This window comes from Esox lucius, chromosome 12 (genome assembly GCF_011004845.1).
Source record: "Esox lucius isolate fEsoLuc1 chromosome 12, fEsoLuc1.pri, whole genome shotgun sequence".
NCBI lineage: Eukaryota > Metazoa > Chordata > Actinopteri > Esociformes > Esocidae > Esox > Esox lucius.
The window spans coordinates 36,439,840-36,465,061 of NC_047580.1; the positions used below are offsets into that span (position 1 = coordinate 36,439,840).

At 46.2% G+C, this 25,222-nt stretch overlaps 1 protein-coding gene across 4 annotated transcripts in view; it reads left to right on the plus strand.

Annotated features, from left to right (window-relative positions):
* The first annotated feature begins 846 nt into the window (after positions 1 to 846).
* The window catches only part of flna (filamin A, alpha (actin binding protein 280)), a 41,275-nt gene continuing 16,899 nt past the window's right edge, over positions 847 to 25,222 (plus strand). For all 4 annotated transcript variants that reach the window (XM_029124272.2, XM_029124273.2, XM_013136213.4 and 1 more), the window contains exons 1-24: positions 847 to 954; positions 7,994 to 8,484; positions 14,401 to 14,655; positions 14,811 to 14,908; positions 16,566 to 16,713; positions 16,792 to 16,910; positions 16,998 to 17,238; positions 17,475 to 17,675; positions 18,265 to 18,402; positions 18,547 to 18,673; positions 19,119 to 19,255; positions 20,651 to 20,847; positions 21,099 to 21,212; positions 21,438 to 21,581; positions 21,671 to 21,794; positions 22,106 to 22,266; positions 22,358 to 22,448; positions 22,576 to 22,863; positions 22,973 to 23,085; positions 23,173 to 23,322; positions 23,936 to 24,254; positions 24,350 to 24,523; positions 24,649 to 24,811; positions 24,895 to 25,055. In XM_029124272.2, coding sequence (XP_028980105.2) covers positions 8,115 to 8,484; positions 14,401 to 14,655; positions 14,811 to 14,908; positions 16,566 to 16,713; positions 16,792 to 16,910; positions 16,998 to 17,238; positions 17,475 to 17,675; positions 18,265 to 18,402; positions 18,547 to 18,673; positions 19,119 to 19,255; positions 20,651 to 20,847; positions 21,099 to 21,212; positions 21,438 to 21,581; positions 21,671 to 21,794; positions 22,106 to 22,266; positions 22,358 to 22,448; positions 22,576 to 22,863; positions 22,973 to 23,085; positions 23,173 to 23,322; positions 23,936 to 24,254; positions 24,350 to 24,523; positions 24,649 to 24,811; positions 24,895 to 25,055 — 4,033 coding nt within the window. In that variant the 5' untranslated portion in view covers positions 847 to 954; positions 7,994 to 8,114. The remainder of the gene's footprint in view (positions 955 to 7,993; positions 8,485 to 14,400; positions 14,656 to 14,810; positions 14,909 to 16,565; positions 16,714 to 16,791; positions 16,911 to 16,997; positions 17,239 to 17,474; positions 17,676 to 18,264; positions 18,403 to 18,546; positions 18,674 to 19,118; positions 19,256 to 20,650; positions 20,848 to 21,098; positions 21,213 to 21,437; positions 21,582 to 21,670; positions 21,795 to 22,105; positions 22,267 to 22,357; positions 22,449 to 22,575; positions 22,864 to 22,972; positions 23,086 to 23,172; positions 23,323 to 23,935; positions 24,255 to 24,349; positions 24,524 to 24,648; positions 24,812 to 24,894; positions 25,056 to 25,222) is intronic.

A 25,222-nucleotide genomic window follows, 5' to 3' on the forward strand; every position in this document is an offset into this window, starting at 1 on the left:
TATAATAGTCACCATTCATATATCATTCATATATTAACGCTCATATAATAGTCACCACTCATATATCATTCATATATTAATGCTCATATAATAGTCACCACTCATATATCATTCATATATTAACGCTCATATAATAGTCACCACTCATATATCATTCATATATTAACGCTCATATAATAGTCACCACTCATATATCATTCATATATTAACACTCATATAATAGTCACCACTCATATATAATTTATATATTAACGCTCATATAATAGTCACCACTCATATATCATTCATATATTAACGCTAGCAACACCATCCTACCAAGTCAAATCACACACACAGACACACACACACACACATACAGACACACACACACACAGACACACACACACACACAAACACACACACAGACATACACTGACACACACACACACACACAGACACACAGACACACACACACAGACACACAGACACTGACACACACTGACACACACACAGACACACAGACACACACACAGACACACACACACATTCTCTATCTTTCTCTGTATGAAGAAGCAGACATTGTTCAGATCAGTGAATAGAGAGGGGCCATCAGAAAGCACAAACACGCCCAGTACCCCCACGAGAGAAGATGTAGAGAGATAGGGGTGCGGGTGACATCATACCTTTAAAATCCGAAGGCGCGGTCATGACGTCAACTCTCTGAAATACGGAGAGAGAGAGAGGGAGAGAGAGAGAGAGAGGGGGAGAGACAGAGAGCCCCCCTGTGATACTTTACCAATTAAGGCTCTCACGGTAAAATAGAGAGAGAGAAAGAGAGGGAGAGAGATAGATAGAAAAGAGCAACACAGTGACGCTCTTTCTTTTTCACGGGTTCACCACACAACCATTCCCAACGGGTTGACGCGCAGGGAGGGATTTTACGCGCACCGCAACGGGAAGGGAAAGACAGAGAGGGTAAGGACGTGCACGTTTTTTCTTATATGTTTTCAAGTCGAATGTCTTTATACATTTTAAACTTTGTTTTACGTAATGTGACAGTTTGTTAGTAGGCTGATGTTAGTTATGCTCGTTAGTTATTTGTCAGTAATCAAGTTAGTTCGGTCGTTGGTTCGTTTGTTCGTTCACTCGTTTGTGTGGGTAGATAACGGGACATCTCTGATCTCAGCAGCGTGATTGTCCCGGGTAACAACCCGTGCCAAACCGCGTGGCGCGGGCATCAAATCCGAATATGATCTGCTCTGATGAATAGGTGAACCGGTAGCGGTCAGATATGTTTCAGATGAAAGGGGTTGCCGTTACCGGGTAGTCTGTGCCCGTTGTGCTCTGGGACCTCTCGGAATGATATTTTTAGTGTTTATAAACTGACATTCTCTAAACTTAGCTTGTGCCTCCACTTTGGTGTGGAGCAAAACATTCTTACTGGCGTGTTTCCATGTTGCGGCTCCTGGTACTGAACTCCTTATTTAGGCAAAAAATCTGTCTTTATTCTATTCTCTGCATCTCGCGCGCTCTCTCTCTCATCCATCTCTCTTTTATCCCTCTATCTCTTAGTGACTTTCATCCCTCTAGTGGAATACCACTTGGTGCAGTCTATAAGGTGGTGGGCGTGGGACACTGGTGTGTATGTGTGTTTGCGAGCTTGCTTGCATAAGTCGGTGTGTTTGTGTATTTGTCAACTGCATGTATGTTGCGACTGCGGAGTTATGTGCAGAAACGAGTCTAACGAGGTTACTCGCGCACGTACGCTCGCCCCGGCTTAGCACGCTGGCGCATCATGGTATTATAATGAGGAGCACCACACCAAATAAGGTAAAGCACGGGCCGATCCTGTCTGGAGCTCTACCGGGGATAGACGGCCGTGTGCGCCCCCCACTGCCTACAGCAGCTGGCGCACCGTCCAGCGAGAAACGGTTTAGCAACACCCACACGCAAGCACACTTATCACGAATCCATCTGAACTCCTCCTGCTTCCCAAAGCGCGATCGTCACCATTCCTGGTGAACTCAAGAGGTATGTCCAGGTGAAAGGATTGTGCTACACCTTGGTTAAACTATTTCAGGTGTTTGGTATCATGTAGCTCTCTCTAAGACCCCTCTGGGTGGGACTATCACCATGTAGCTCTCTCTAAGACCCCTCTGGGTGGGACTATCACCATGTAGCTCTCTCTAAGACCCCTCTGGGTGGGACTATATGAGTTAGGTATTAATAGTTAGCATCAAATATGATCACTATCAACATTATCAGAACCCTGTGCTCACTATCATCATTATAAGAATCATGTTATCATTATCAACATTATCAGAACCCTGTGCTTATTATCGTCATCATAAGAATCATGTTATTATTATCATCATTATAAGAATCATGTTATCATTATTAACATTTTCAAAACCATGTGATCATTATCATTATAAGAATCATGTTATCATTATTAACATTTTCAAAACCATGTGATCATTATCATCATTATAAGAATCATGTTATCATTATTAACATTTTCAAAACCATGTGATCATTATCATCATTATAAGAATCATGTTATCATTATCAACATTATCAGAACCCTGTGCTCATTATCATCATTATAAGAATCATGTTATCATCATTGATATTAGCAAAATCATGAGATCATTGTCATCATTATGAGACATCAACTGTGACAATTATTATCACTATCACAATCATGATCATTATTAACCATATTATCAATATCACCATTATCAGAAACATGATGAATATCATAATTATCAGAAACATGATGACTATCATCATTATCAAAGCCAGTTGATCACGGTCATCATGATCAGAACCATGTGACCAATATCATCATTATCAGAAACATGATGAATATCATCATGTTCATAACCTCATGGCCCTCCCTTTGTTCAACTATTTATACCTCATATGTTGGGCATCCATGCTTCACTGCACACACAAACAAACTAACAAACAGACACACAGACACACAAACACACAAACACACAGACACACAAACACACAAACACACAGACACACAGAAACACAAACACTGGCTGAAAAAACACAAGATGTAATCTCTGATCTTCATTTTCTGTCTTACACAGGCGGTGTGTGTATTTGTGTGTATGTTTGTGTGAATGTGTGTGTTTGTGGTTAGAGACTTGTTAAGACCTTGCATGCATTTGTCACAGCTCAGTTGCTCCTCCTTGGTTGAAGGGGGTGGTTGGTTAGTGTTAGGGTGAAAGGGCGTGGTTAGTTAGAGTTAGGGGAAAAGGGCGTGGTTAGTTAGGGTTAGGGTGAAAGGGTGTGGTTAGTTAGGGTTAGGGTGAAAGGGCGTGGTTAGTTAGAGTTAGGGGGAAAGGGCGTGGTTAGTTAGGGTTAGGGTGAAAGGACGTGGTTAGTTAGGGTTAGGGGGAAAGGGTGTGGTTGGTTAGGGTTAGGGGGAAAGGGCGTGGTTGGTTAGGGTTAGGGTGAAAGGACGTGGTTGGTTAGGGTTAGGGGGAAAGGGCGTGGTTGGTTAGGGTTTGGGGGAAAGGGCGTGGTTGGTTAGGGTTAGGGGGAAAGGGCGTGGTTGGTTAGGGTTAGGGGGAAAGGGCGTTTCAGTGATGCGTGACCCAGTGCCATAATGAGAGGCATTAACACAACACAACCACCCAACTCAACACATCCGCCCAACACAATACAACCAGCCAACACAACACAACTGCCCAAAACAACATGATTGTTTGGTATTAATACCATGTACCTCCTCTAGAGTGAGCTAGAGTAACACAAGTCAGTTGGTCTCCCCCTCTACTCCCTCTGTCTCCTCCTGTCTCCCCTTTACTCCCACTGTCTCCTCTTTGTCTCCCCCTCTACTCCCTCTGTCTCCTTCTGTCTCCTCCTGTCTCTCCCTCTACTCCCTCTACCTCCTCCTGTCTCCCATCTACTCCCACTGTCTCCTCCTGTCTCCCCCTCTACTCCCACTGTCTCCCCCTCTACTCCCACTGTCACCTCCTGTCTCCCTCTCTACTCCCTCTGTCTCCTTCTGTCTCCCCCTCTACTCCTTCTGTCTCCTCCTGTCTCCTCCTGTCTCTCCCTCTACTCCCTCTACCTCCTCCTGTCTCGCCATTTACTCCCACTGTCTCCTCCTGTCTCCCCCTCTACTCCCACTGTCTCCTCCTGTCTCCCCCTCTATTCCCACTGTCTCCCCCTCTACTCCCACTGTCTCCTCCTGTCTCCCCCTCTCCTCCCTCTACCTCCTCTAATTCCCTTACTTTCTTCCCGTCTCTGTCTCTTCCTCTCTATCTCCCCCAATCTCTCCCCCTCTTTCTACCTCTCCCCCTTCTCTCCCCTCCTCTGTCATGTCTTGCATTCAATCTCTCCTCTCCCTCTCCCTCCCTTCTCTCTCCTCTCTCCTCTCCCTCCCTTCTCTCTCCTCTCCTTCTCCCTCCCTTCCCTGTCTTTTTGTCACCTATCTCCTTTCCCTCCTTTGGATTGGAAGTCATGGAGTCAGAGGTCACTGGGTTGGAGGTCATGGGTTTCGAGGTCATGGTATTGGAGATCATCGGGTGGGTGTTTTGGGTTAGTGGTTTGTGTTCTAGGCATTTGGTTCTGTTTTATTGAAGATAATTTGGTTTGAATGTTGTTGGTTGTGTATATGTGTGTGTGTCTATGTGATGGGGCATTCCTCAGATTCTCCCCCACCAGACACACACACACATAGACACACACACACACATATAGACACTCACTCTATCCTATATTGTCTTTCTATATTATAGACTCACACACAGAGAGACACAAAACATTCTTACTGGCGTGTTTCCATGTTGTGGCTCCTGGCTCTGAACTCCTTATTAAGGCAAAGACTGTCTGTTTGTGTTCTGTTCTCTCTCTCCTGTTCATCTCTCTTTTATCACCTTGTCACTTTCATTTCTCTTGATGAAGACTAGGTACTCTAATGATTAGAACATTTCACCAGTAACCAAATGGTTGATTGTTTAAATCCTGAGTCACCACCAAATGTTTTGTATTTATCCTTCTGGTTTGTCCTTCCATTCCTCTCCCTCAACCCTCTCTTTTTGATCCTAAGGAGCAGGGAGTAGAACATCCTAAAGAAGAGAGAGTAGAACATCCTAAAGAGCAGGGAGTAGATCATCCTAAGGAGTAGAGTGTAGAACATCCTAAAGAGCAGAGAGTAGAACATCCTAAAGAGCAGGGAGTAGAACATCCTAAAGAGCAGACAGTAGAACATCCTAAAGAGCAGGGAGTAGAACATCCTAAAGAGCAGGGAGTAGAACATCCTAAGGAGTAGAGAGTAGAACATCCTAAAGAGCAGGGAGTAGAACATTCTAAGGAGCAGGGAGTAGAACATCCTAAAGAGCAGACAGTAGAACATCCTAAAGAGCAGACAGTAGAACATCCTAAGGAGTAGAGAGTAGAACATCCTAAAGAGCAGGGAGTAGAACATTCTAAGGAGCAGGGAGTAGAACATCCTAAAGAGCAGACAGTAGAACATCCTAAAGAGCAGACAGTAGAACATCCTAAGGAGTAGAGAGTAGAACATCCTAAAGAGCAGGGAGTAGAACATTCTAAGGAGCAGGGAGTAGAACATCCTAAAGAGCAGGGAGTAGAACATTCTAAGGAGCAGAGTGTAGAACATCCTAAAGAGCAGAGAGTAGAACATCCTAAAGAGCAGGGAGTAGAACATTCTAAGGAGCAGGGAGTAGAACATCCTAAAGAGCAGACAGTAGAACATCCTAAAGAGCAGACAGTAGAACATCCTAAAGAGCAGGGAGTAGAACATCCTAAGGAGTAGAGAGTAGAACATCCTAAAGAGCAGGGAGTAGAACATTCTAAGGAGCAGGGAGTAGAAGATCCTAAAGAGCAGAGAGTAAAACATCCTAAAGAGCAGGGAGTAGAACATTCTAAGGAGCAGGGAGTAGAACATCCTAAAGAGCAGACAGTAGAACATCCTAAAGAGCAGACAGTAGAACATCCTAATGAGCAGACAGTAGAACATCCTAAGGAGTAGAGAGTAGAACATCCTAAAGAGCAGGGAGTAGAACATTCTAAGGAGCAGGGAGTAGAACATCCTAAAGAACAGAGAGTAGAACATCCTAAGGAGTAGAGTGTAGAACATCCTAAAGAGCAGACAGTAGAACATTCTAAGGAGCAGGGAGTAGAACATCCTAAAGAGCAGAGAGTAAAACATCCTAAAGAGCAGAGAGTAAAACATCCTAAAGAGCAGAGAGTAGAACATCCTAAGAAGAAGGGAGTAGAACATCCTAAAGAAGAGAGAGTAGAACATCCTAAGAAGAAGGGAGTAGAACATCCTAAAGAAGAGAGAGTAGAACATCCTAAGGAGCAGAGAGTAGAACATGAATGTATCTGGCTACTGTCTAGTGCTGAAACCAGGCTCTGTTTGCCGGTGTGTGTGTGGGTGTGTGTGTGTGTGTCAGTGTGTGTGTGTGTGTCGGTGTGTGTGTGTCGGTGTGTGTGTGTGCGTGAGTGTGTAGGGTACATCTTCAACTGTTGGTAAGCCTCCAGGTTAGCCAGTTACTCAGTCAGTCATTCAGCCACACAGAGCAAGCCAGCATAAACGACCGGGGAGTGTCTGTGATTCAATCAGTCTAAAGACAAAGTGTGTTAGTTTGTCAGTTATTATGGTTGAGTGTCTGTGATTCGATCAATGTAAATGGGGAGTTTCTGTCATGTGTTTGTCAGTATTATGGGGAGTGTCTGTCAGCATACTGGGGATTGTTTGTCAGTATACTGGGGAGTGTCTGTCAGTATACTGGGGAGTGTTTGTCAGTATACTCGGGAGCGTCTGTCAGTGGTATGGGGAGTATCTGTCAGTATACTGGGGAGTGTCTGTCAGTATTTTCGGGAGTGTCTGTCATTATACTGGGGAGTGTCTCTCAGTATTATGGTGAGTGTTTGTCAGTATTATGGGGGAGTGTTTGTCAGTCTGTCAGTATTATGGGGAGTGTTTGTCAGTATTATGGGGGAGTGTTTGTCAGTCTGTCAGTATTATGGGGAGTGTTTGTCAGTATTATGGGGAGTGTCTGTCAGTCTCTCAATATTGAGGGAGTGTATGTCAGTCTGTCAGTATTATTGGGAGTGTCTGTCAGTCTCTCAATATTGGGGGAGTGTTGGTCAATCTTTCAGTATTATGGAGGAGGGTTTGTCAGTCTCTCAATATTGGGGGAGTGTTTGTCAGTCTTTCAGTATTATGGGGGAGTGTTTGTCAGTCTTTCACTATTTCAGGGGAGTGTCCGTCATTAAATCCCCAAATAGTTCATTAAGAATGATCTGTTTTAATGTAATAAGATGATGTCAGGAGTCTCATCCCAAATGTAGGAAAAGCTCTACAGGCTTCCACCTTCAGTCCAGGTGGGTCACTAAACAGGACACGGGAGTCGCCATTTAGGACGTATTCCTGGTTGAACCGACGGCTGTAGACCAGTATGACGTCCTATATGGTTAGAATACAGAGATCTTCAAGACTGAATTCACCATCGACAAAGCAACATAGACAAGATGCTCTAATTTACACCCGTTATAGTTCATTAAGAGGTACCTTTAATAGGCTGCTGGGTTGGGTTTAGTCAGTCTTACCTTGCCGATTTCGCTTTATCTGTCTATATGGTCTAGGAAGTATTTATGTATTTAGGATGGCATTTAGTTTAGATCGTTGATGTAACTGGTTACATTATTCTGTTTTGAGGTAACCTTGTGTTAACATGTATTATAACCGAACCGTGTAATGTTGGACAGCCACGTTAAGTCAGAGATAGACCTAATCTTATAATTACAGTAGCCTTGTCCGTATTTGAAGGGAATTAGTGTTTTACTCCTCCAACTCTCGGGTAGGCTATGGTTTACAGGGGCGTCACCAGCGGGACAAACGAAACAAAAGTGTCATCGAGTTTTCCGTTCTTTTAAACAAATCCACAGTCCTAAGCGTTCCGTTCTTTTCTCGATCTTATTACTTTCTTTCTAACTTTTGATTTTACTTCCACACCCACAGACTTGCAGCAGAAGCAGCAGCGAGGTTGAGAAAGTGAGAAAGAAGAGGGAGCGGTCGTCCAACTCACAGACTCCACCCTAAACCTCAGCCAGCGAACGGAGAGAGACCCGACGCAATAAAAATGAGTGGTTCCCACCCCCGCCAGCACCAGTCGGCTCAGCCCGCACTCAACGCCCTCTCCCCGGACAAAGACGCAGACATGCCCGCTACAGAGAAGGACCTCGCCGAGGACGCCCCATGGAAGAAGATCCAACAGAACACGTTCACCCGCTGGTGTAATGAGCATCTGAAATGCGTCAACAAGCGGATCGCCAATCTCCAGACCGACCTGAGCGATGGTTTGCGCCTGATCGGACTCTTGGAGGTCCTGAGTCAGAAAAAGATGTTTCGGAAATACAACCAGCGGCCCACCTTCCGACAGATGCAACTAGAGAACGTCTCGGTGGCGCTCGAGTTTCTGGACAAGGAGAACATCAAACTCGTGTCCATAGGTGGGTTACAAAGTTCTACTGTAAAGTTTTTCATTGGTGTTAATAAGTGGGTGACCGTTAATAAAAGCAGCCATACCCCAGACGAGCCAAGCCCAGTCAATAGATGGGTGGCTGTTGGACATTTATAACCTGAAACGCCATCGGATGCTTTACATCAAGTTGGTTTCCAAAAGTCAGTGACGGTTAATGTTTCAGCCCAGTCATGTTCTAATCACCAAATTGTTCTCACTGTAGTCAGTGAGGGTCGAACCCTTAGTGAAACCGTCAATACCAGCTCACCTATGTAGACTTTTGCTTAAAAACTAAGGCTCATTTCGTGAATGTTATGTTGAACTATAGTGAACTGGGTGACAACAGGCTACTTTATTATAGCCCAAGGTCTTACTTCATTATAGCCCTGTGTACTAGCTTACTTCATTATAGCCCTGTGTACTAGCTTACCTCATTATAGCCCTGTGTACTAGCTTACCTCATTATAGCCCTGTGTACTAGCTTACCTCATTATAGCCCAGGGTATTAGTACTATCTTATGTTATTATAACCCAGGGTTCTATGTGTTACATAGTCTGTGTCCAGTAGGGTGGGAAATGGAGCAGAACCTGTATGAATGAACTGTGTGGAGTTTGGCCAAGGGTAGGACGCTGAAAAGAGTGGAGAGGTTGACAGTTGTTAAACCGATGTTATAATCACGCCGTTGATTAGTCAGTGTGTGACTGTATCAGTCTGTTGATTAGTCAGTGTGTGACTGTATCAGTCTGTTGATTAGTCTGTGTGTGACTGTATCAGTCTGTTGATTAGTCTGTGTGTAAGCTTAGGAAAGTCCTGTGCCTGGCTGCTTCTATGACCTGACTGATAGGAACAGAAGTCTTTATGCCCTCTGATCTGCTGGCGGTAAATGTGCAGCAATAACGACACAGTTACGCAAACATTCTCTCTGCCACTGTAGAATCCAGTCTTCATGATGATTATGGCTGTCTTAAATGAATGAGGATTGTCTGATGGGGGCGTTAAACTGGCTGACTTGTGTTGATTCATTGTCATGCCAGAGACAATACTTGCCTGGATGGAAGAAGAAAACAGGACACAATAGCTGGAACTTATCTGTAAGAAAAGCTGCAGGTTGGCGGACAACCTTGACATTTTAAGTCTGACAGTTAAAGTACAGGTTTCCATCATCTGATATTGTGCCGTTGAGCTTGTCCTTCATCCCCTGAACAAGCTGCTTTGGGATAGCTCCTGTTATCCTGTTATGTGCCTGCAGGGATTTGTTCCATCCTTGTACTTAATTGAACTTTGAGTAACTCACCTGGTGTCCAGTATACATCAAACTCTCCCCTCAAGACAAGATTGTAAAGGCCCTGATGGGTTAGTTTGACTGGTCTAGTTCAGGTTTAGTGACCAGTACAGCTCTGGTCATCCTCAGGGTTGCGGTTGTAGGTCAGGGTATCTCTGAAAGGTCAATAACAGTTGACTTGTGTTGATCCTAACTGCTCCTCTTTTAGACTACTTGATGAACACAATGCTGTTTGGGTGAACGCTACGAGTGGACAGCATTGGGCTTCCTCTTTCACAAACAGTCACACCCTTCATTGTAATTATTTTCCTCTCCTTTAAAACACCCCACCCTCCTCTCCTTCTTTCACACCCAACTCCTCTTTCCTCTTTCTTATTCTCATTTGTCTCCGTTTCTCTCTCTGTCTCAGTCCTCACTAGTATGTCATCACTGAGTTATGCTGCATTCAAAACAATTCACAACTCAGGAAAAACAAGCCTAGACTGGGGAAAAGTAATTTTCAACAGTAATCTAATTCAGAACTTCCAAGTCGGAAACTGACATCTTGCTGTCCGACTTTCCGATCTGAATATCACAGACATCTTGATTTGGACGTCATTTTCCCAGTTGAGATGTCTTGAAAGCACTGTTAGTCGTGTGTGATGTCAGAAAGCAGCAGGATCTGTGAGTTAGCCTGATAACATGGGGGCTAAGCAAATCTGAAAGCAAAACATATCAGCAATTACCCACAAAACAGGAAGCAGCCAATCAAATGTTTTATCAGATGGTTTATCAGTTTGGTGATTGGAGATACTCCGTCAGACCACTGGAGACTGTGTGTGAGACTGTGTGTGTGAGGAAAGGCTGTGTGGATTAACTGGGTATTTCGACAGGACAGGCTGATCTGTCAACTGCTACGGTTAACGCTCTCTGGGTGCGTCTGTTGATCTCTGGGTGCGACAACATTAAAAAGAAGAGTTGGGTGATTAATTACCAGACGAGGAGCAACTCCGTAGGAATTGGTGTCAGGAATTCTAGAACAAGGGATGGAATTATGGAGGAAGAGGATGGATGGAATTATGGAGGAAGAGGATGGATGGAATTATGGAGGAAGAGGATGGATGGAATTATGGAGGAAGAGGATGGATGGAATTATGGAGGAAGAGGATGGAGGTAGAGGATGGATACCGGGAGGGAAATGGAGAAAGGAGAGGGTGAGGTAGAGGGAGGGTTTGGAGTCATAGTAAGGAGCAGAGGGAGTTGTCTTTAATTGTCAAATTGAGCTCTTCCTGTTTACTGCTTGTTACCATTAATGTGTCTAGGGGAGGGGCTCTACCAAGGTGGCATCAGCTGAGAAATCATTCCAACGTTCTGGTGTCATCCCTGTCAATTATGGTGGTAAATTTTGCCTTCACCACGTACCTTAACTGTTCTTCCCAGCAGGGCTCTGCATTTTAAATATCTGCAGATCAAAAGAAGCTGTTTGATTTAAGCAGGGCATGGCCTCTGCTGACAACCAGAAAAATCACTAAAAGAAGAGTGTTCAGTGGAAACCTGCGATAATCTGTCCAAACCCCTAACTAACAAGCATGTGTGCTGAAACACCTTGCATGGATAAAAAAACCTCCCTCTCTACAGGGCATTGAGGGGGTTGACTTAGTAATCTGTGCCAGCCAGGACTTTATTACCCAATAGTCTTGTATTGTTTAGAGACCGACTGCCCCTTGTCACACTCTGTCCCTTGTGCAGTGAGACAGGGCTAAAGTTTAGCCTACTGTCTGTCTGTCCCTTGTGCAGTGAGACAGGGCTAAAGTTTAGCCTACTGTCTGTCTGTCCCTGGTGCAGTGAGACAGCTGTAGTCTAGCCAACCCAAGTTAGTTTGTTAGGAGTTGGGTCTTCTAGAGCCACAACATAATCAGAACCCCACTAGAATCAGGCGGAGAGATGGCCTGGAACCCAAATTCAATGCTCCAAGCCATGTGGCATTAACCAATCACATAGTTTCTACCTCATTCTCTTGTTCAGCCAATCAGAGCCAGGCTGTAAAACTTCCCACTCAGCACTTTTCCCCCTTTCTCTCTTTCTCCTCCCTCCCTCCTCTGTCCCTCTGTAATGTGAGCCCTAGTAGGAATGGGAGGAGAGGAGAGAATGCAGTCAGTTTTCTTCTTTCCTTTTAAGGCTAAAAAACCAGAAGGCACTTTTCCAGTGGCGGGAGGGAGAGATGAGGGGACGGAACAGGAAGGAAAGTGCAAGGAAGGGCTGTTGTAGGGCTGTTGTAGGGCTGGTGCAGGGCTGGTGCGTGTGTCCACATGCATGGTCACTCTCAGGTTAATGTAGAGAAGGGTTACGGAGTAGTTGGTGTGACTGTATCCCCCCCTCTGAGTTGCCCTTTGGTTTGGTCTTCTAGGACATAAGGAGTGGACAGGCAGGCCGTGTTAATGTGAGATAAGGCCAGTGTGGAATGCCTGTCATTTCCTCTGAGTGTTCTGTCTGGAAGCTGTGGTCACCCCCCCCCCCCCCTCCCCCTGACTCAGTTGTGTATTATCACTGTTTCTATAACATAGGAAGACAACTATAACAACTGCCTGCCTCCAACACCCTGTCACCCTAGTAGCTAACTGGCAATGAAGTGGGAGATTAACTAGCTAACAGGCATAGACCCCGGGAGGCTAACAAGCATAGACCCCGGGAGGCTAACAAGCATAGACCCCGGGAGGCTAACAAGCATAGACCCCGGGAGGCTAACAAGCATAGACCCCGGGAGGCTAACTAGCTAACAGGCATAGACCCCGGGAGGCTAACTAGCTAACAGGCATAGACCCCGGGAGGCTAACTAGCTAACAGGCATAGACCCCGGGAGGCTAACTAGCTAACAGGCATAGACCCCGGGAGGCTAACTAGCTAACAGGCATAGACCCCGGGAGGCTAACTAGCTAACAGGCATAGACCCCGGGAGGCTAACTAGCTAGCAGGCATAGACCCCGGGAGGCTAACTAGCTAGCAGGCATAGACCCCGGGAGGCTAACTAGCTAACAGGCATAGACCCCGGGAGGCTAACAGGCATAGACCCCGGGAGGCTAACTAGCTAACAGGCATCGACCCGGGAAGCTAACCAGTAGACTTTCCCCACAGTGTGGCAACTGTTACAATGTTTAACTGCCGCTTATTGATTCCAGTGACTGTTCAAGTCATAATATTGACATTGTACATCTATGGTTAACTGTCCGTTTCTGCCCCCAATGATTGTCTCCCCCGACAGGCAGATAAACTGAGGACTTTCTGTGGCTCCCCCTTGTCTTGATCCAGTTCAGACAGAGAGGTCACAGTGATGTCATAGTGATGTCAGAGGTCACAGCATTACACACAGACACACACACACACACACCCCTCCCCAGCCAGCCTGCCAGTAAGGGGGTTTGTGTGGTATGAGTCAGTGTGTTGGGAATGTTGCCGTATAAGGGATCCGGTGGGAACCCAGAGGCCTGTTGGGAATCACTGGCTACTGAACTGGAGGATTCCACTCATGTTTCGTGGCTTGCAGTCTCACACACACACACACACACACACACGTCTGACGCACACGCCCCCCCCCCCCCCCCCCCCCCTCCCAAAGGAGCAGTGTTGTGTAATGGATTGTGTTGCTTCAGCATTCCTTTAGCAAGCACCAGCCTGTGAAGTGCATCAATACATTGCTATCCAGTTAAAACTGTGGCTGTGTTCTTGTCCTGGAGCCATGTTTTACCTCCGTCCCTCAGGACAGGACCTGGGATGATTGATCATGTCTGTGTGTGTCTGTGTGTGTCTGTGTGTGTCTCTCTGTGTCTCTCTGTCTCTGTGTGTCTCTCTGTCTCTGTGTGTCTCTCTGTCTCTGTGTGTCTCTCTGTCTCTGTGTGTCTCTCTGTCTCTGTGTGTCTCTCTGTCTCTGTGTGTGTGAAATCTACTACCCTTCGGCTAAGATCTGCTGAGGCATTGTCGGGGCTAGGCGTGTGTGGGCTGGTCCACGGTTGCTTCACTCCCTCCTGCAGTCCTCATCCACCCCACCCTTACATTCTCAATGTACTGAAACCAGATCACAAATAAACCCCCGGCCATGTCAGAACCTCCATGCTGCTCCAACTCCACTACAACCACGTCACAGCTTTACTTCAACTATACTATGCCCATATCACAGTTTTACACTCACAATATCAGAACTTTACACCAACTATACTAAATATATTTTCCGCCCACTTTTATTACTGTACTACAACCCTAAAACAACTCTGCTCCAACGTGTCAGAACTACTCAAACTATGCTATACAATTTTAAACCCAGTTTTACTGCAAACATATAACAACATATAACAAATTTCACACATAGTAAGGTCATATTGCAACTATTAATCAGAACAAATATATTGTAGCAGGTCAAGTGCCATTTTATGTTTTTCTACATATATTGGCCATACACAGCACCCCCTTTTACCTCTTGCTTAATTTGATGGTATTATATAGAGAGAGAGATTGAAAGATCTAGATATATATATCAGGGTATTATTTGATAATAAGTCCATACAACCTTGAGTTGATGTACTGTGCAAAGATGGATCTATTACTGACTCTGTGAAAGGTGGGGATAGTGAATGACATTGTTCTCTCTCTAGACTCAAAAGCCATCGTGGATGGTAACCTGAAGCTTATTTTGGGGATGGTGTGGACTCTGATTCTCCACTACTCCATCTCCATGCCCATGTGGGACGAGGAGGAGGAAGGAGGAGGCGACGGGCAGCAGAAGACACCGAAGCAGAGGCTTCTGGGTTGGATCCAGAACAAACTGCCAGAGATCCCCATCAACAACTTCAGCAGGGACTGGCAGAGTGGCAGAGCTTTGGGGGCACTGGTGGACAGCTGTGCTCCAGGTAGGTTGGGGGTGAGAGGTCAGGGGTTAGAGGTGGAATGTCATGGGGTTGTGTACATGTTTTGCATGACCTCTGCCTGATTGGATATCCGTGTCCTTCGGAGGAAAGGTCCGTCCCTGTCCTTCAGGGGGTGTAACACGTATGGGTTGTTGCAGGTCTGTGTCCTGACTGGGACCAGTGGGATCAGACAAAACCAGTGGACAACGCCCGGGAGGCCATGCAGCAGGCTGATGACTGGCTGGGCATCCCTCAGGTACGCTAGCCATCATGCTGTTCTCTATAGGGGCAGGCTAACAGGCTAATTTCAGTATCACTAAGGTATGCTAACCATCACATTGCAGGGATCCAGAAGTTCCATTTCAAGTTTCATAATTTGGTAAAACGTTAATGTGAATCCTTCTTGCCCTGTTATCAAACTGTACTGGTGTCTGTTTTTGTGAGTAGTGTTTGTTTGCGTGAGACATCCTCTCCCCACATGCGAACCTCAACAGGGAGTAACTGACAGCAGTCACTTATTTCAGTCACGATCAGCATCCTGTTCGTGACTGAAACAGGTCCTAGGTGGCCAGATCCTTGCCAGTGAGTTTGAGATTCATTTCAAAATGAAGTTAACCGCCTGCTCTTTAAGATCAAGTACTGCAGCAGTACAACCCATCCATGGTTTGGTTTGCAGAGTCAGGTGGACATGCCAATTAGGGCTTTGGTGGTTGTATATTTAGATTTTGTATTTTTGGTATCTTTGCTGGTTGTACATTTTGTTTTTGTATTATTTATATTTTCTTATTATGGATTAGTTACAAAATGTATGTGTTTGCATTTTACTGTTTAAAGAATATATTGCTGAAAACTAGCTCTTCAGTTAACTCTTACTCTCACTCAAGCTTTGTGTGTCTGGCACCCAATGGTTAGATGGTTGCACCAATAAGATACTGGGGATTTCATCACATGACCTTTACAGCACAGTGTTAATAGACCCCTTGGGTTGTTGATATGATTGGTCAGGTCTCAATGTATTCATAAATGTAGCTGTATTCAGGTTTTTTGTGGGCGGTGCCAAAGAGCCCTGTCCTTATGGCATTCCAGCTAGACTCTGCTGGAAGATGATCGTAACCAGGGCTGTTGTAGGGGACGTGGACAATGCAATCAAACAGGCTCATTACAGGACCAGTCCAGTACACTAGCTACGCTAACGTCACATTGCATTCTATGGACAGGCTAACCACAGGACCAACACTAGCTACGGCTGTTTTCGTAACACGGTCGCTAGGTTCAGAAAATCTGTAGATCTGGGTCAATGTTACTATGGTGTCTTGTGTTTTGAGCAGTTAGTGTTGTAAGGGTGCCATGGCAGGGTTGGCAGAGTAGCGTGTTGACAGTTGGCAGTGTGGTCGAAGCTTCCTCTTTCAGTTCTGTATGTAATCTTTATTCCCTGTCTCCAACCCACTCTCAGGGGGTGACCGCGTAGTTTGTCTTTGCAGTCGTAGTGCATAGATGACTGGCTTATGTGGTTGTGGTCGGGACTGTTCTCAAATCAGAGCACGCCATCCTCTGCAGGTGTGTGCCAGTGTCTGAACCATTGTTGCCCAAACTAGGCTGATTTGAAAACTGGGTCACCAGAGAAACTCAGAGGGTTTTTGCGCTTCATAGAACCGGCACGTCATCATCCAGTAGTTATTAAGTGCTTTTCTAATCCTACAGCTAATGTGGTCACATCCTTGAGGGGTTTTCGATACAATATTTTGTATCTAAAGTTTTAAATCATTCTTAAAGTGAACTCTGGGAACAGGGCCCCAAGATCTGACAGGAGGGGGAAGAATGTCTCCAATGACAGTGTAATTTTGCCACTGGGAATAAAAAGCAATTTAATTGGGGTCAGTTGTCTAAAGCATGTGGTGGTTCTGGTTTCCTAGGTGATAACCCCAGAGGAGATTGTTGACCCCAACGTAGATGAACATTCCGTGATGACATACCTGTCCCAGTTCCCCAAGTCCAAGCTGAAGCCTGGTGCACCCCTCCGCCCAAAACTGAACCCCAAAAAGGCCCGTGCATACGGACCAGGTACATAAACAAATACGCACGCACGCACGCACACGTGTGCACCTGACCCTGATAATCATGTACATCTCCCTCTTCCAGGTATTGAGCCAACAGGTAATGTTGTGATGAAGAAGGCTGTGTTTACCGTGGAGACCATTAGTGCTGGAATGGGAGAGGTTCTGGTGTATGTAGAGGACCCTGCTGGACACAGAGAGGAGGTACACACACACACACACACACACACACGCACACACACGCCTCCGATTAGGTCTTTGTGTGACATGCCTCTGTCTCTCCTCTTTCAGGCTAAGGTGACAGCCAACAACGATAAGAATCGTACCTACTCCGTCTACTACATCCCCAAGGTGACGGGGGCACACAAGGTGACTGTGCTGTTTGCAGGGCTCCACATCAATAAGAGTCCGTTCGAAGTGGAGGTGGGCATGGCTCAGGGAGACAGCAGCAGAGCGACGGCTCAGGGACCTGGACTGGAACCATCCGGGAACATCGCAAACAAGACCACCTACTTTGACGTCTACACTGCAGGTAACGGGCGGTCTGTCGTCATGGCCACGTGGCTGTTTGGGGACATCCTGATAGGTCTCCTTCAAAATGCAGAGTCAGGATGACACTGTGACCGCTACCTTTGCACTAACGATGATCGCAAATACACACGCCTAATATGGATCAGCTGTGAAGACAACTGTCTGACAAGGCCTCACAAACGAGTGGGGGTGTAGTGTTCTGCTAAATGTTTGAGGCGCCGTTCCTCCTGTCCTCAGGGGCTGGTGTGGGAGAAGTGGAGGTGGTTATAATGGACCCAGCAGGGAAGAAGGACACAGTGGTGTGTCAGATCGAGGATAAGGGGAACAGCTCATACCGCTGCACCTACAAACCCAGCGTGGAGGGAACTCACACCATCTACGTCACCTTCGCTGGGGGACAAATCAGCAAGAGCCCCTTTACTGTCAACATAGGAGAGGGTGAGAGAGACTGAATGACTGACTTCTCTTTTTCTGTTTGTGATTTACTTAAATGCTTTGTATTCTGTCCGTCTGTTTATCTCCTGGCTTTTACTCCTGCTTCTTGTCTTTTGCTCCAGATGATTCAAATCTCAATTTCTTCTTTGTCTCTTTCTCTCAGAATGGAGGGATGGTATATGTTCTCTCAGAAGCAACTTCTTCCTTCTACTGTCTTCTCACTTCCTGGGATTTCACTGGGTACCTGTCTGTTTCCCTATGACTCAGTGTCTTTCATAGACTGTTTCATCTCGATCTAAATCTCCAGGGTGACTCAGTCTTACCACACTGACTGACACACACACACACACACACACATATATGTTTGTCTTCTCCCAGGGTGTGTGGTCTAGTGACTCGGCTGGTCCTTATTTAGGCGCTCTGTTTCCTGAGGAGATAATGCATCATTTCCTGCTGTGGTCTGAGACCGCCACACTAGGGAAGATGGAGGAAATCTAAAGAGATACAAAGCCATATTTTCTGTTAATGTCCTCGTCCCTCAGTGTCTCCAACCTGAAAGATGTAACTCTAACACTGCCCCCCCCCACCACAGCATGCAACCCCACCCTGGTCCGGGCTAAGGGGCGGGGCCTGCAGGCTAAAGGCCTCAGAGTGAAGGAGACGGCCGACTTCAGAGTTTTCACAAAAGGAGCCGGGACCGGAGAACTCAAAGTCACCATCAAAGGACCAAGTGAGTCACTGCACAAGGGCCTCTGTTAAAAACTACATTACCAAGCATTCTCTCTGCTTAGATAATGGAGCCTAGTTTAAAAACTACATTATCATGTTGCTTTTCACCAAACTGTTCTGACCTGTGTGTGGTGTTTCTGTGTAGAGGGTCTTGAGGAGCCTTGCAAGAAAAAGGATCTTGGAGATGGTGTGTTTGGGTTTGAGTATTACCCCAGCACCCCTGGAACCTACAGCATCACCATCACCTGGGGAGGACAGCACATCCACTGCAGGTACCCAACCTGTTACACTGCTGTCCCCTAACACTGACAGGAGAGACCATCTGTTACACTGCTGTCCCCTAACACTGACAGGAGAGACCACCTGTTACACTGCTGTCCCCTAACACTGACAGGAGAGACCATCTGTTACACTGCTGTCCCCTAACACTGACAGGAGAGACCACCTGTTACACTGGTGTCCCCTAACACTGACAGGAGAGACCACCTGTTACACTGCTGTCCCCTAGGATATGACTGAGCCAAGTCATTTAACAGAGAAGCTGTAATCCAGCGCATCTAAGTCTGTGATTGAAGTAGATCGATCAACCTATTTGACAGGAAGCAATTTAACTTTGTCTAGTCAGAACAACTAAATGGCTGCTTTTATTACCGCAATGAATCAGAAGAGAAATGCAAAAGGAATGCTGGGACTGACTGATGTTACTTCCTGTTACAGCCCGTTGGAGGTGAAGGTTGGTTCGGAAGCAGGGCCACAGAAAGTGCGCGCCTGGGGGCCTGGCCTTGAGAGTGGCATTGTGGGTAAATCTGCCGACTTTGTTGTTGAGGCTGTCGGAGACAATGTGGGAACACTGGGTAAGTATACAAACACGCAAGCACATTCATATACACCCAGCGCGCGCACGCACATTCATAGCAAGCAAGTTTATTTATATAGCACAACTCATACATACAAGCAAGTCAATGTGCTTTACAATGAAAATATATATATTTTTAAATGCAATAGAATTAAAACAGTCAGATTGTTGCAATTCTCTAACTCCGCTGTCTTCAGGGGGACTGCATGAACTTTAACACCCTTGTATCTTAGTCCTCGCATTCCCATGCTAGGATGAACTCATCAGTTCCTTTGAGATAATCTTTGCATCAATGTCTTACCCAGCTGTCTCCAGGGGGACATTTATGCCTTGTCTGTACATGCATTTTATATTCATCCTCAATGAATTACAGTTACATAACTGTTTACTGAACCACCCCGGTATCTCAATCCTCACGCTCCAGATCTTGGATAAACCCGTCAGTCCTTTTGTGAGATAAAACCCTACATCGATGTATAAACAGCAGCACAAGACCTTGCATTATCTGTCATCAGCAGATTGTTACATTTACACAGAGGTTATTCATCTGATAGCACCAGGACTTGCATTATGATTAGTAAAAGATTTTAAAAAATATAAATGTAATAACATTTAAAAAATGAAATGTAAAATACATCACAAAATAACAGCATAATAGTAAAACATAGAATAAGAAAATATAATAAAAAGGTGAGAAAACATAGAAAGTTATAAAAGCTGTAAGAGTAAACAGTGTGGCTAAGTTTAAATGAGTTTAAGTGCTCAGTCACAGGCATGTGAGAAGAGAAGTGTTTTTAACCTGGATTTAAAAATGTATATGTTTGGTGCACGTCTAAAATCTTCTGGTATTTTATTCCAGTTGTGTGCAGCATAACTGCTAAACGCAGCTTCTCCAGCTTCTCCATGTATCAATATGGCCCAACATTTCTAAAGAATGCTTTCAGCACCTTGTTGAATCAATGCCACGTAGAATTAAGGCAGTTTTAGTATGGTGTTCCTAATAATCCTTTAGGTGAGTGTATATTTGAGTGTCATCTGCATTGCTGTGGTAGTTAATGTTGTTGTTCTGTAGAATTTGGCTCAGAGGTTAACATATAGCGCTTGAACAGAAGTGGTCCGAGAACCGATTCCTGGGGAACTCCGCATGTTATCATGTCAGATTCATGATTACCAATGGTGACAAAGTAACTCTGACAATCCAGATATGATCTGAACCAATCAAGGACTGTCCCAGGGAGTCCTAGCCAATTTTCCAGCCTAGAAGTGTTCTATGATCTACAGTATCAAATGATGCACTAAGATCTAATGGAACCAGAACTGTTATTTTATCAGAATCAGTATTCCGCCGTATATCATTTAAAACTGCATGTCCTAATGTCGGTCTGTGTCACAGGATTCTCGGTGGAGGGGCCTTCCCAGGCGAAGATAGAGTGTGTTGATAAGGGCGATGGGTCATGTGATGTGCGGTACTGGCCAATGGAAGTGGGGGAGTATGCCGTGCATGTCCTCTGCAACAGTGAAGACATCCAGCATTCCCCCTTCATGGCAGAGATCACCGCTGCACCCAACAAGGATTTCTACCCTGAGAAGGTGGGAGGCGTGGAGTAGGGCCATAAACCCTGGTGTTCATTATTCTCCTCCCCTTGTAACTAAAATAAATCTGATCTAACATGCAAGTCTCTCTGGACAAGAGCATCTACTAAATGACTAACATGGTGTGAATGACTAACAGGTAAACATGGTGTTTGTGAAGATCAGTAGCGAATGGCCATCCAGTCAGACCTAAGATTTGAACTGTCAGATGTCAGGTTTGACCTGTTAATGTGTTCTGCTGTATGTAGGTGAAAGCCTATGGCCCTGGTCTGCAGAGCAGTGGTCTGGCTGTGGGCAAACCAACAGACTTCACCGTCGATGCCAAACTAGGAGGCAAAGCCCCTCTGAAGATCCTGGCTCAGGTACCTTTGGTAGTTTAATGTTGTAACTTGTGTCCAGTTTAAAGGGCCAGTTAATGGTATTAGCCAGGGTGTGGTCTTCACACCTCTTTAAAATAACTTGTCTTACCGGCGGCCTGTCTTTCCGGCGTAACCGAATGACTCTAAATCCCCAACATGGACAAAATCTTTGAGGCTGACAGGACAGTAGTTAACTGGTGCTAAGGGTCTCTCACTCTCTGTGTGTAGGATGGTGAGGGAACCCCAGTAGATGTCCAGGTGAAAGACAATGGGAATGGAACATATGCTTGTAGCTACACTCCCAGGAAACCTTTGAAACACACGGTCATGGCGTCCTGGGGCGGGGTCAACATTCCGGAGAGTCCGTTCAGGGTGGGTACACACTGGATTACAGGAAAGACACAGACTTCAAACACCTTCGGCGATATGTCTCTCCATCCTCCCTCCTGTTTGTGTTCCAGATGTCCATTGGGGCAGGCTGCCATCCCAATAAGGTCAAGGTGTCTGGTCCTGGAGTGGCCAAGACTGGACTCAAGGCTTTTGAACCAACGTACTTCACAGTGGACTGTGCTGAGGCCGGACAAGGTGAGACCGATGGTAATGCACAACAACACACCACCATGTCTGTGTGTCTGGGACCTTTGGCAAAAGTAAATTTCCTGCTCAGGGTTTAGGTTTAGGGTCAAACTTACAATTCATTTTAGAGTTAGAATTGGGGTCTCTAAGGTCCAGGTGTTGTTGGTTAGGTTTAGGGTTAAGGTTAGGTATTACATCTAGGTAATACCAAGGGAGCATGCAATTTCTATTTTCTGGTCCCCATTAGGATAGCTATACAAACTTGTGTGTGCGCAGTGACATCAGTATTGGCATTAAGTGTGTGTATGTGTGTGTTTCAGGTGACATCAGTATTGGTATTAAATGTGCTCCGGGTGTTGTGGGACCAGCAGAGGCAGACATCGACTTTGACATCATCAGAAACGACAACGACACATTTACTGTTAAATACACCCCACCTGGGGCAGGTAGCTACACCATCATGGTCCTGTTTGCTGACCAGGTGAGTGGGGATGTGTGGTCAGTGGGGGGGGGGGGTGGGTGTTTAATGTTGTGGAGAAACACTTCCTTGATGTGTGGTCGCTGCCCTGCAGGCCATACCCATGACCCCCATCCGGATCAAAGTTGACCCTTCACACGACGCCAGCAAGGTCAAGGCCGAGGGACCAGGACTCAACCGCAGTGGTGAGGGTCATCGACACATGGTTAAAGTCTAACCGGAAGCGGTGGGCTGGTCACCAAAAATGGACAGTGACTGTGAACACCATCAAGTTCACCTCATCACCTAGTATCTCATTAACCCCCCCGGCAGGTGTAGAGTTGGGTCAGCCGACTCACTTCATGGTCAACACCAAGGCAGCCGGGAAAGCCAAGCTGGATGCTGTGTTCTCTGGTCCATCCAAAGGAGAAGCGGTCAAGGACTTTGAGATCATCAATAACCATGACAACACACAGACTGTGAAGTATACTCCAGTCCAGCAGGGGCCCCTGGGAGTAGCTGTCACCTACGGAGGAGATCCTATTCCCAAGAGCCCCTTCACCATCCCTGTGGCGCCCAGCCTTGACCTCAGCAAGATTCAGGTGGAGGGACTTGGAGACAGTAAGTCTCATTCTCACTTTCGCTCTTTTTGTCCCGCCATCACTCTCTCTCTCTCTCCATGAGCGTGTGAGCCTGCCTAAACCCTTACCCCCCATCTATGAATGTGCAGAAATCACTGTGGGTAAGGACCAGGAAGTGACAGTGAAGTCCAAAGGAGCTGGAGGTCAAGGGAAGGTGGGAGCCAAGGTGACTGGGCCCTCTGGGAAACCTGTCACCAGCAAGGTAGAGAGTTGATTGGTTGATTTGAGTCTTTTGGCTATACATTCTGAAAAGTAAATCTGTGTTCATGACGATTTTGTGATTGTTTAGGTGGAGCCCGGACTTAAACCAGAGACCAGTCAGGTCAAGTTTATTCCTCGGGAGACAGGGCCATATCAGGTGGAACTGACCTATGATGGAGCTCCAATCCCTGGGTCCCCCTTCAAACCTACCGCATACCCCTCCACCGACGCCACCAAGGTACACGTGACCTTTAACCCAAGATGAAAATGACTTGATCTTAGAGTCGACCTTTCATGTAAAGTGTGTTTGTCACCGGATACAGCCTCATGTTGTTACCAATCTTGGTTAACCCTGAGGTAGTGCGTGAAGTTGTTTAGATGTTCTGCATCCAGGGTTGGGTAGGTTACTTTTTAAATGTAATCCGTTACAGTTACAAGTTACCTGTCCTCTTTTGTAATGAGATTACTTTCACATTAAGAGGCATACAATGTGTCAATTATTTCGCCCACATATTATTTTTCCATTGAAGTAATCCAAAAGTAATCATAACTTTTTTCAAAGGTATCTGTAATCCAATTACAATATTTTTGTTGGTAAGGATTAAAGTTATTGTTTGTAAAGTTATTGTAATCCGTTACATGTAGACAGACAGAGTCTGGGTCCATATGTGTTAAGAGATGAACACCAGAACAAAGAGCTCCACCCCTCTGTTGCTTGCATCTTTCTGTTGACCAACTGTCTCAGTTACGGCTTAACTCAAGCATCCTGTTGTCATGACTGCTCTATGATAGTAGTTATGTTTATATGGTCTGTCCTGGAGGGGTGATGCTCAGTGCCTGGTCTCCTACAGGTGAAGTGTTCTGGGCCAGGGCTGGAGCGCGCCAAGGTGGGGGAGACTGGGGAGTTCGTGGTGGACTGTACCAGCGCCGGCCCGGCGGAACTCACCATTGAGATCATCAGTGACAGCGGGACCGAGGCGGAGGTCCACATTCAGGACAATGGGGACGGAACCTACACCATCACCTACATCCCCCTGTACCCAGGCAGCTACACCCTCACCATCCGCTATGGCGGTCAGGATGTACCCAACTACCCCGCTCGCCTCACTGTGGAGCCTGCTGTCGATGCCAGCGGTGTCCGTGTCTTTGGACCGGGGGTGGAGGGCAAAGGTCAGAGTTCATGTTATTGCATTGTGTTCATGTTAGTGTGTTGTATTAGGCATGTTTCAGGGTGTCGTGAGTCCTAAAGAGGTTGTGTGTACTAGGCGTGTTCCGTGAGGCAACCACAGACTTCACAGTTGATGCACGGGCCTTGACCCAGACTGGGGGTAACCACATCAAGACCGTGATCCAGAACCCATCTGGAGCAGTTACTGAGGCTGTCATCACAGACCGTAGAGATGGAACCTACAACGTAGAATACACTCCTTATGAAGAGGGTGAGTTGGTACACTACCTAGTACACAGTCCTTATGAAGAGGGGGAGTTAGGACACTACCTAGTACACAGTCCTTAGGAAGAGGGGGAGTTAGGACATTACCTAGTCCTGTTCTGTTTTGTTCAGGGCCTCACAGTGTGGAAGTGGCGTATGATCAGTCCCCGGTCCCCAAAAGTCCGTTCCGGGTGGCCGTGACAGAGGGGTGTGACCCAGCACGCGTGCGTGTTCACGGACCCGGTCTGGAGAGAGGCATCACCAACAAGGCCAACAAGTTCACTGTTGAGACCCGGTACGCATGCACACAGACACACGCACACCCAGCAAACGTACAGGATGTTGTATTCATGAGATGACCTCTGACCTGTTTCGTAGTGGTGCCGGTACTGGAGGTTTGGGTCTGGCTGTGGAAGGGCCGTCTGAGGCCAAGATGTCCTGCACCGACAACAAAGATGGAAGCTGCAGTGTGGAATACGTCCCCTATGAAGCTGGGACATACAACCTCAATATTACCTATGGAGGACAGCCCATCGCTGGTAAGGACACAAACTGTACTGTGCCTTTAAGTGTACAGTAGCTATTGAACATTTACATTTTGGAATAACAAAGGAAAGCTGAACTAGCAGGGTTGGGTAGGTTACTTTTTAATGTAATCCGTTACAGTCACAAGTTACCTGTCCACATTTGTAATTACTCAAACTCA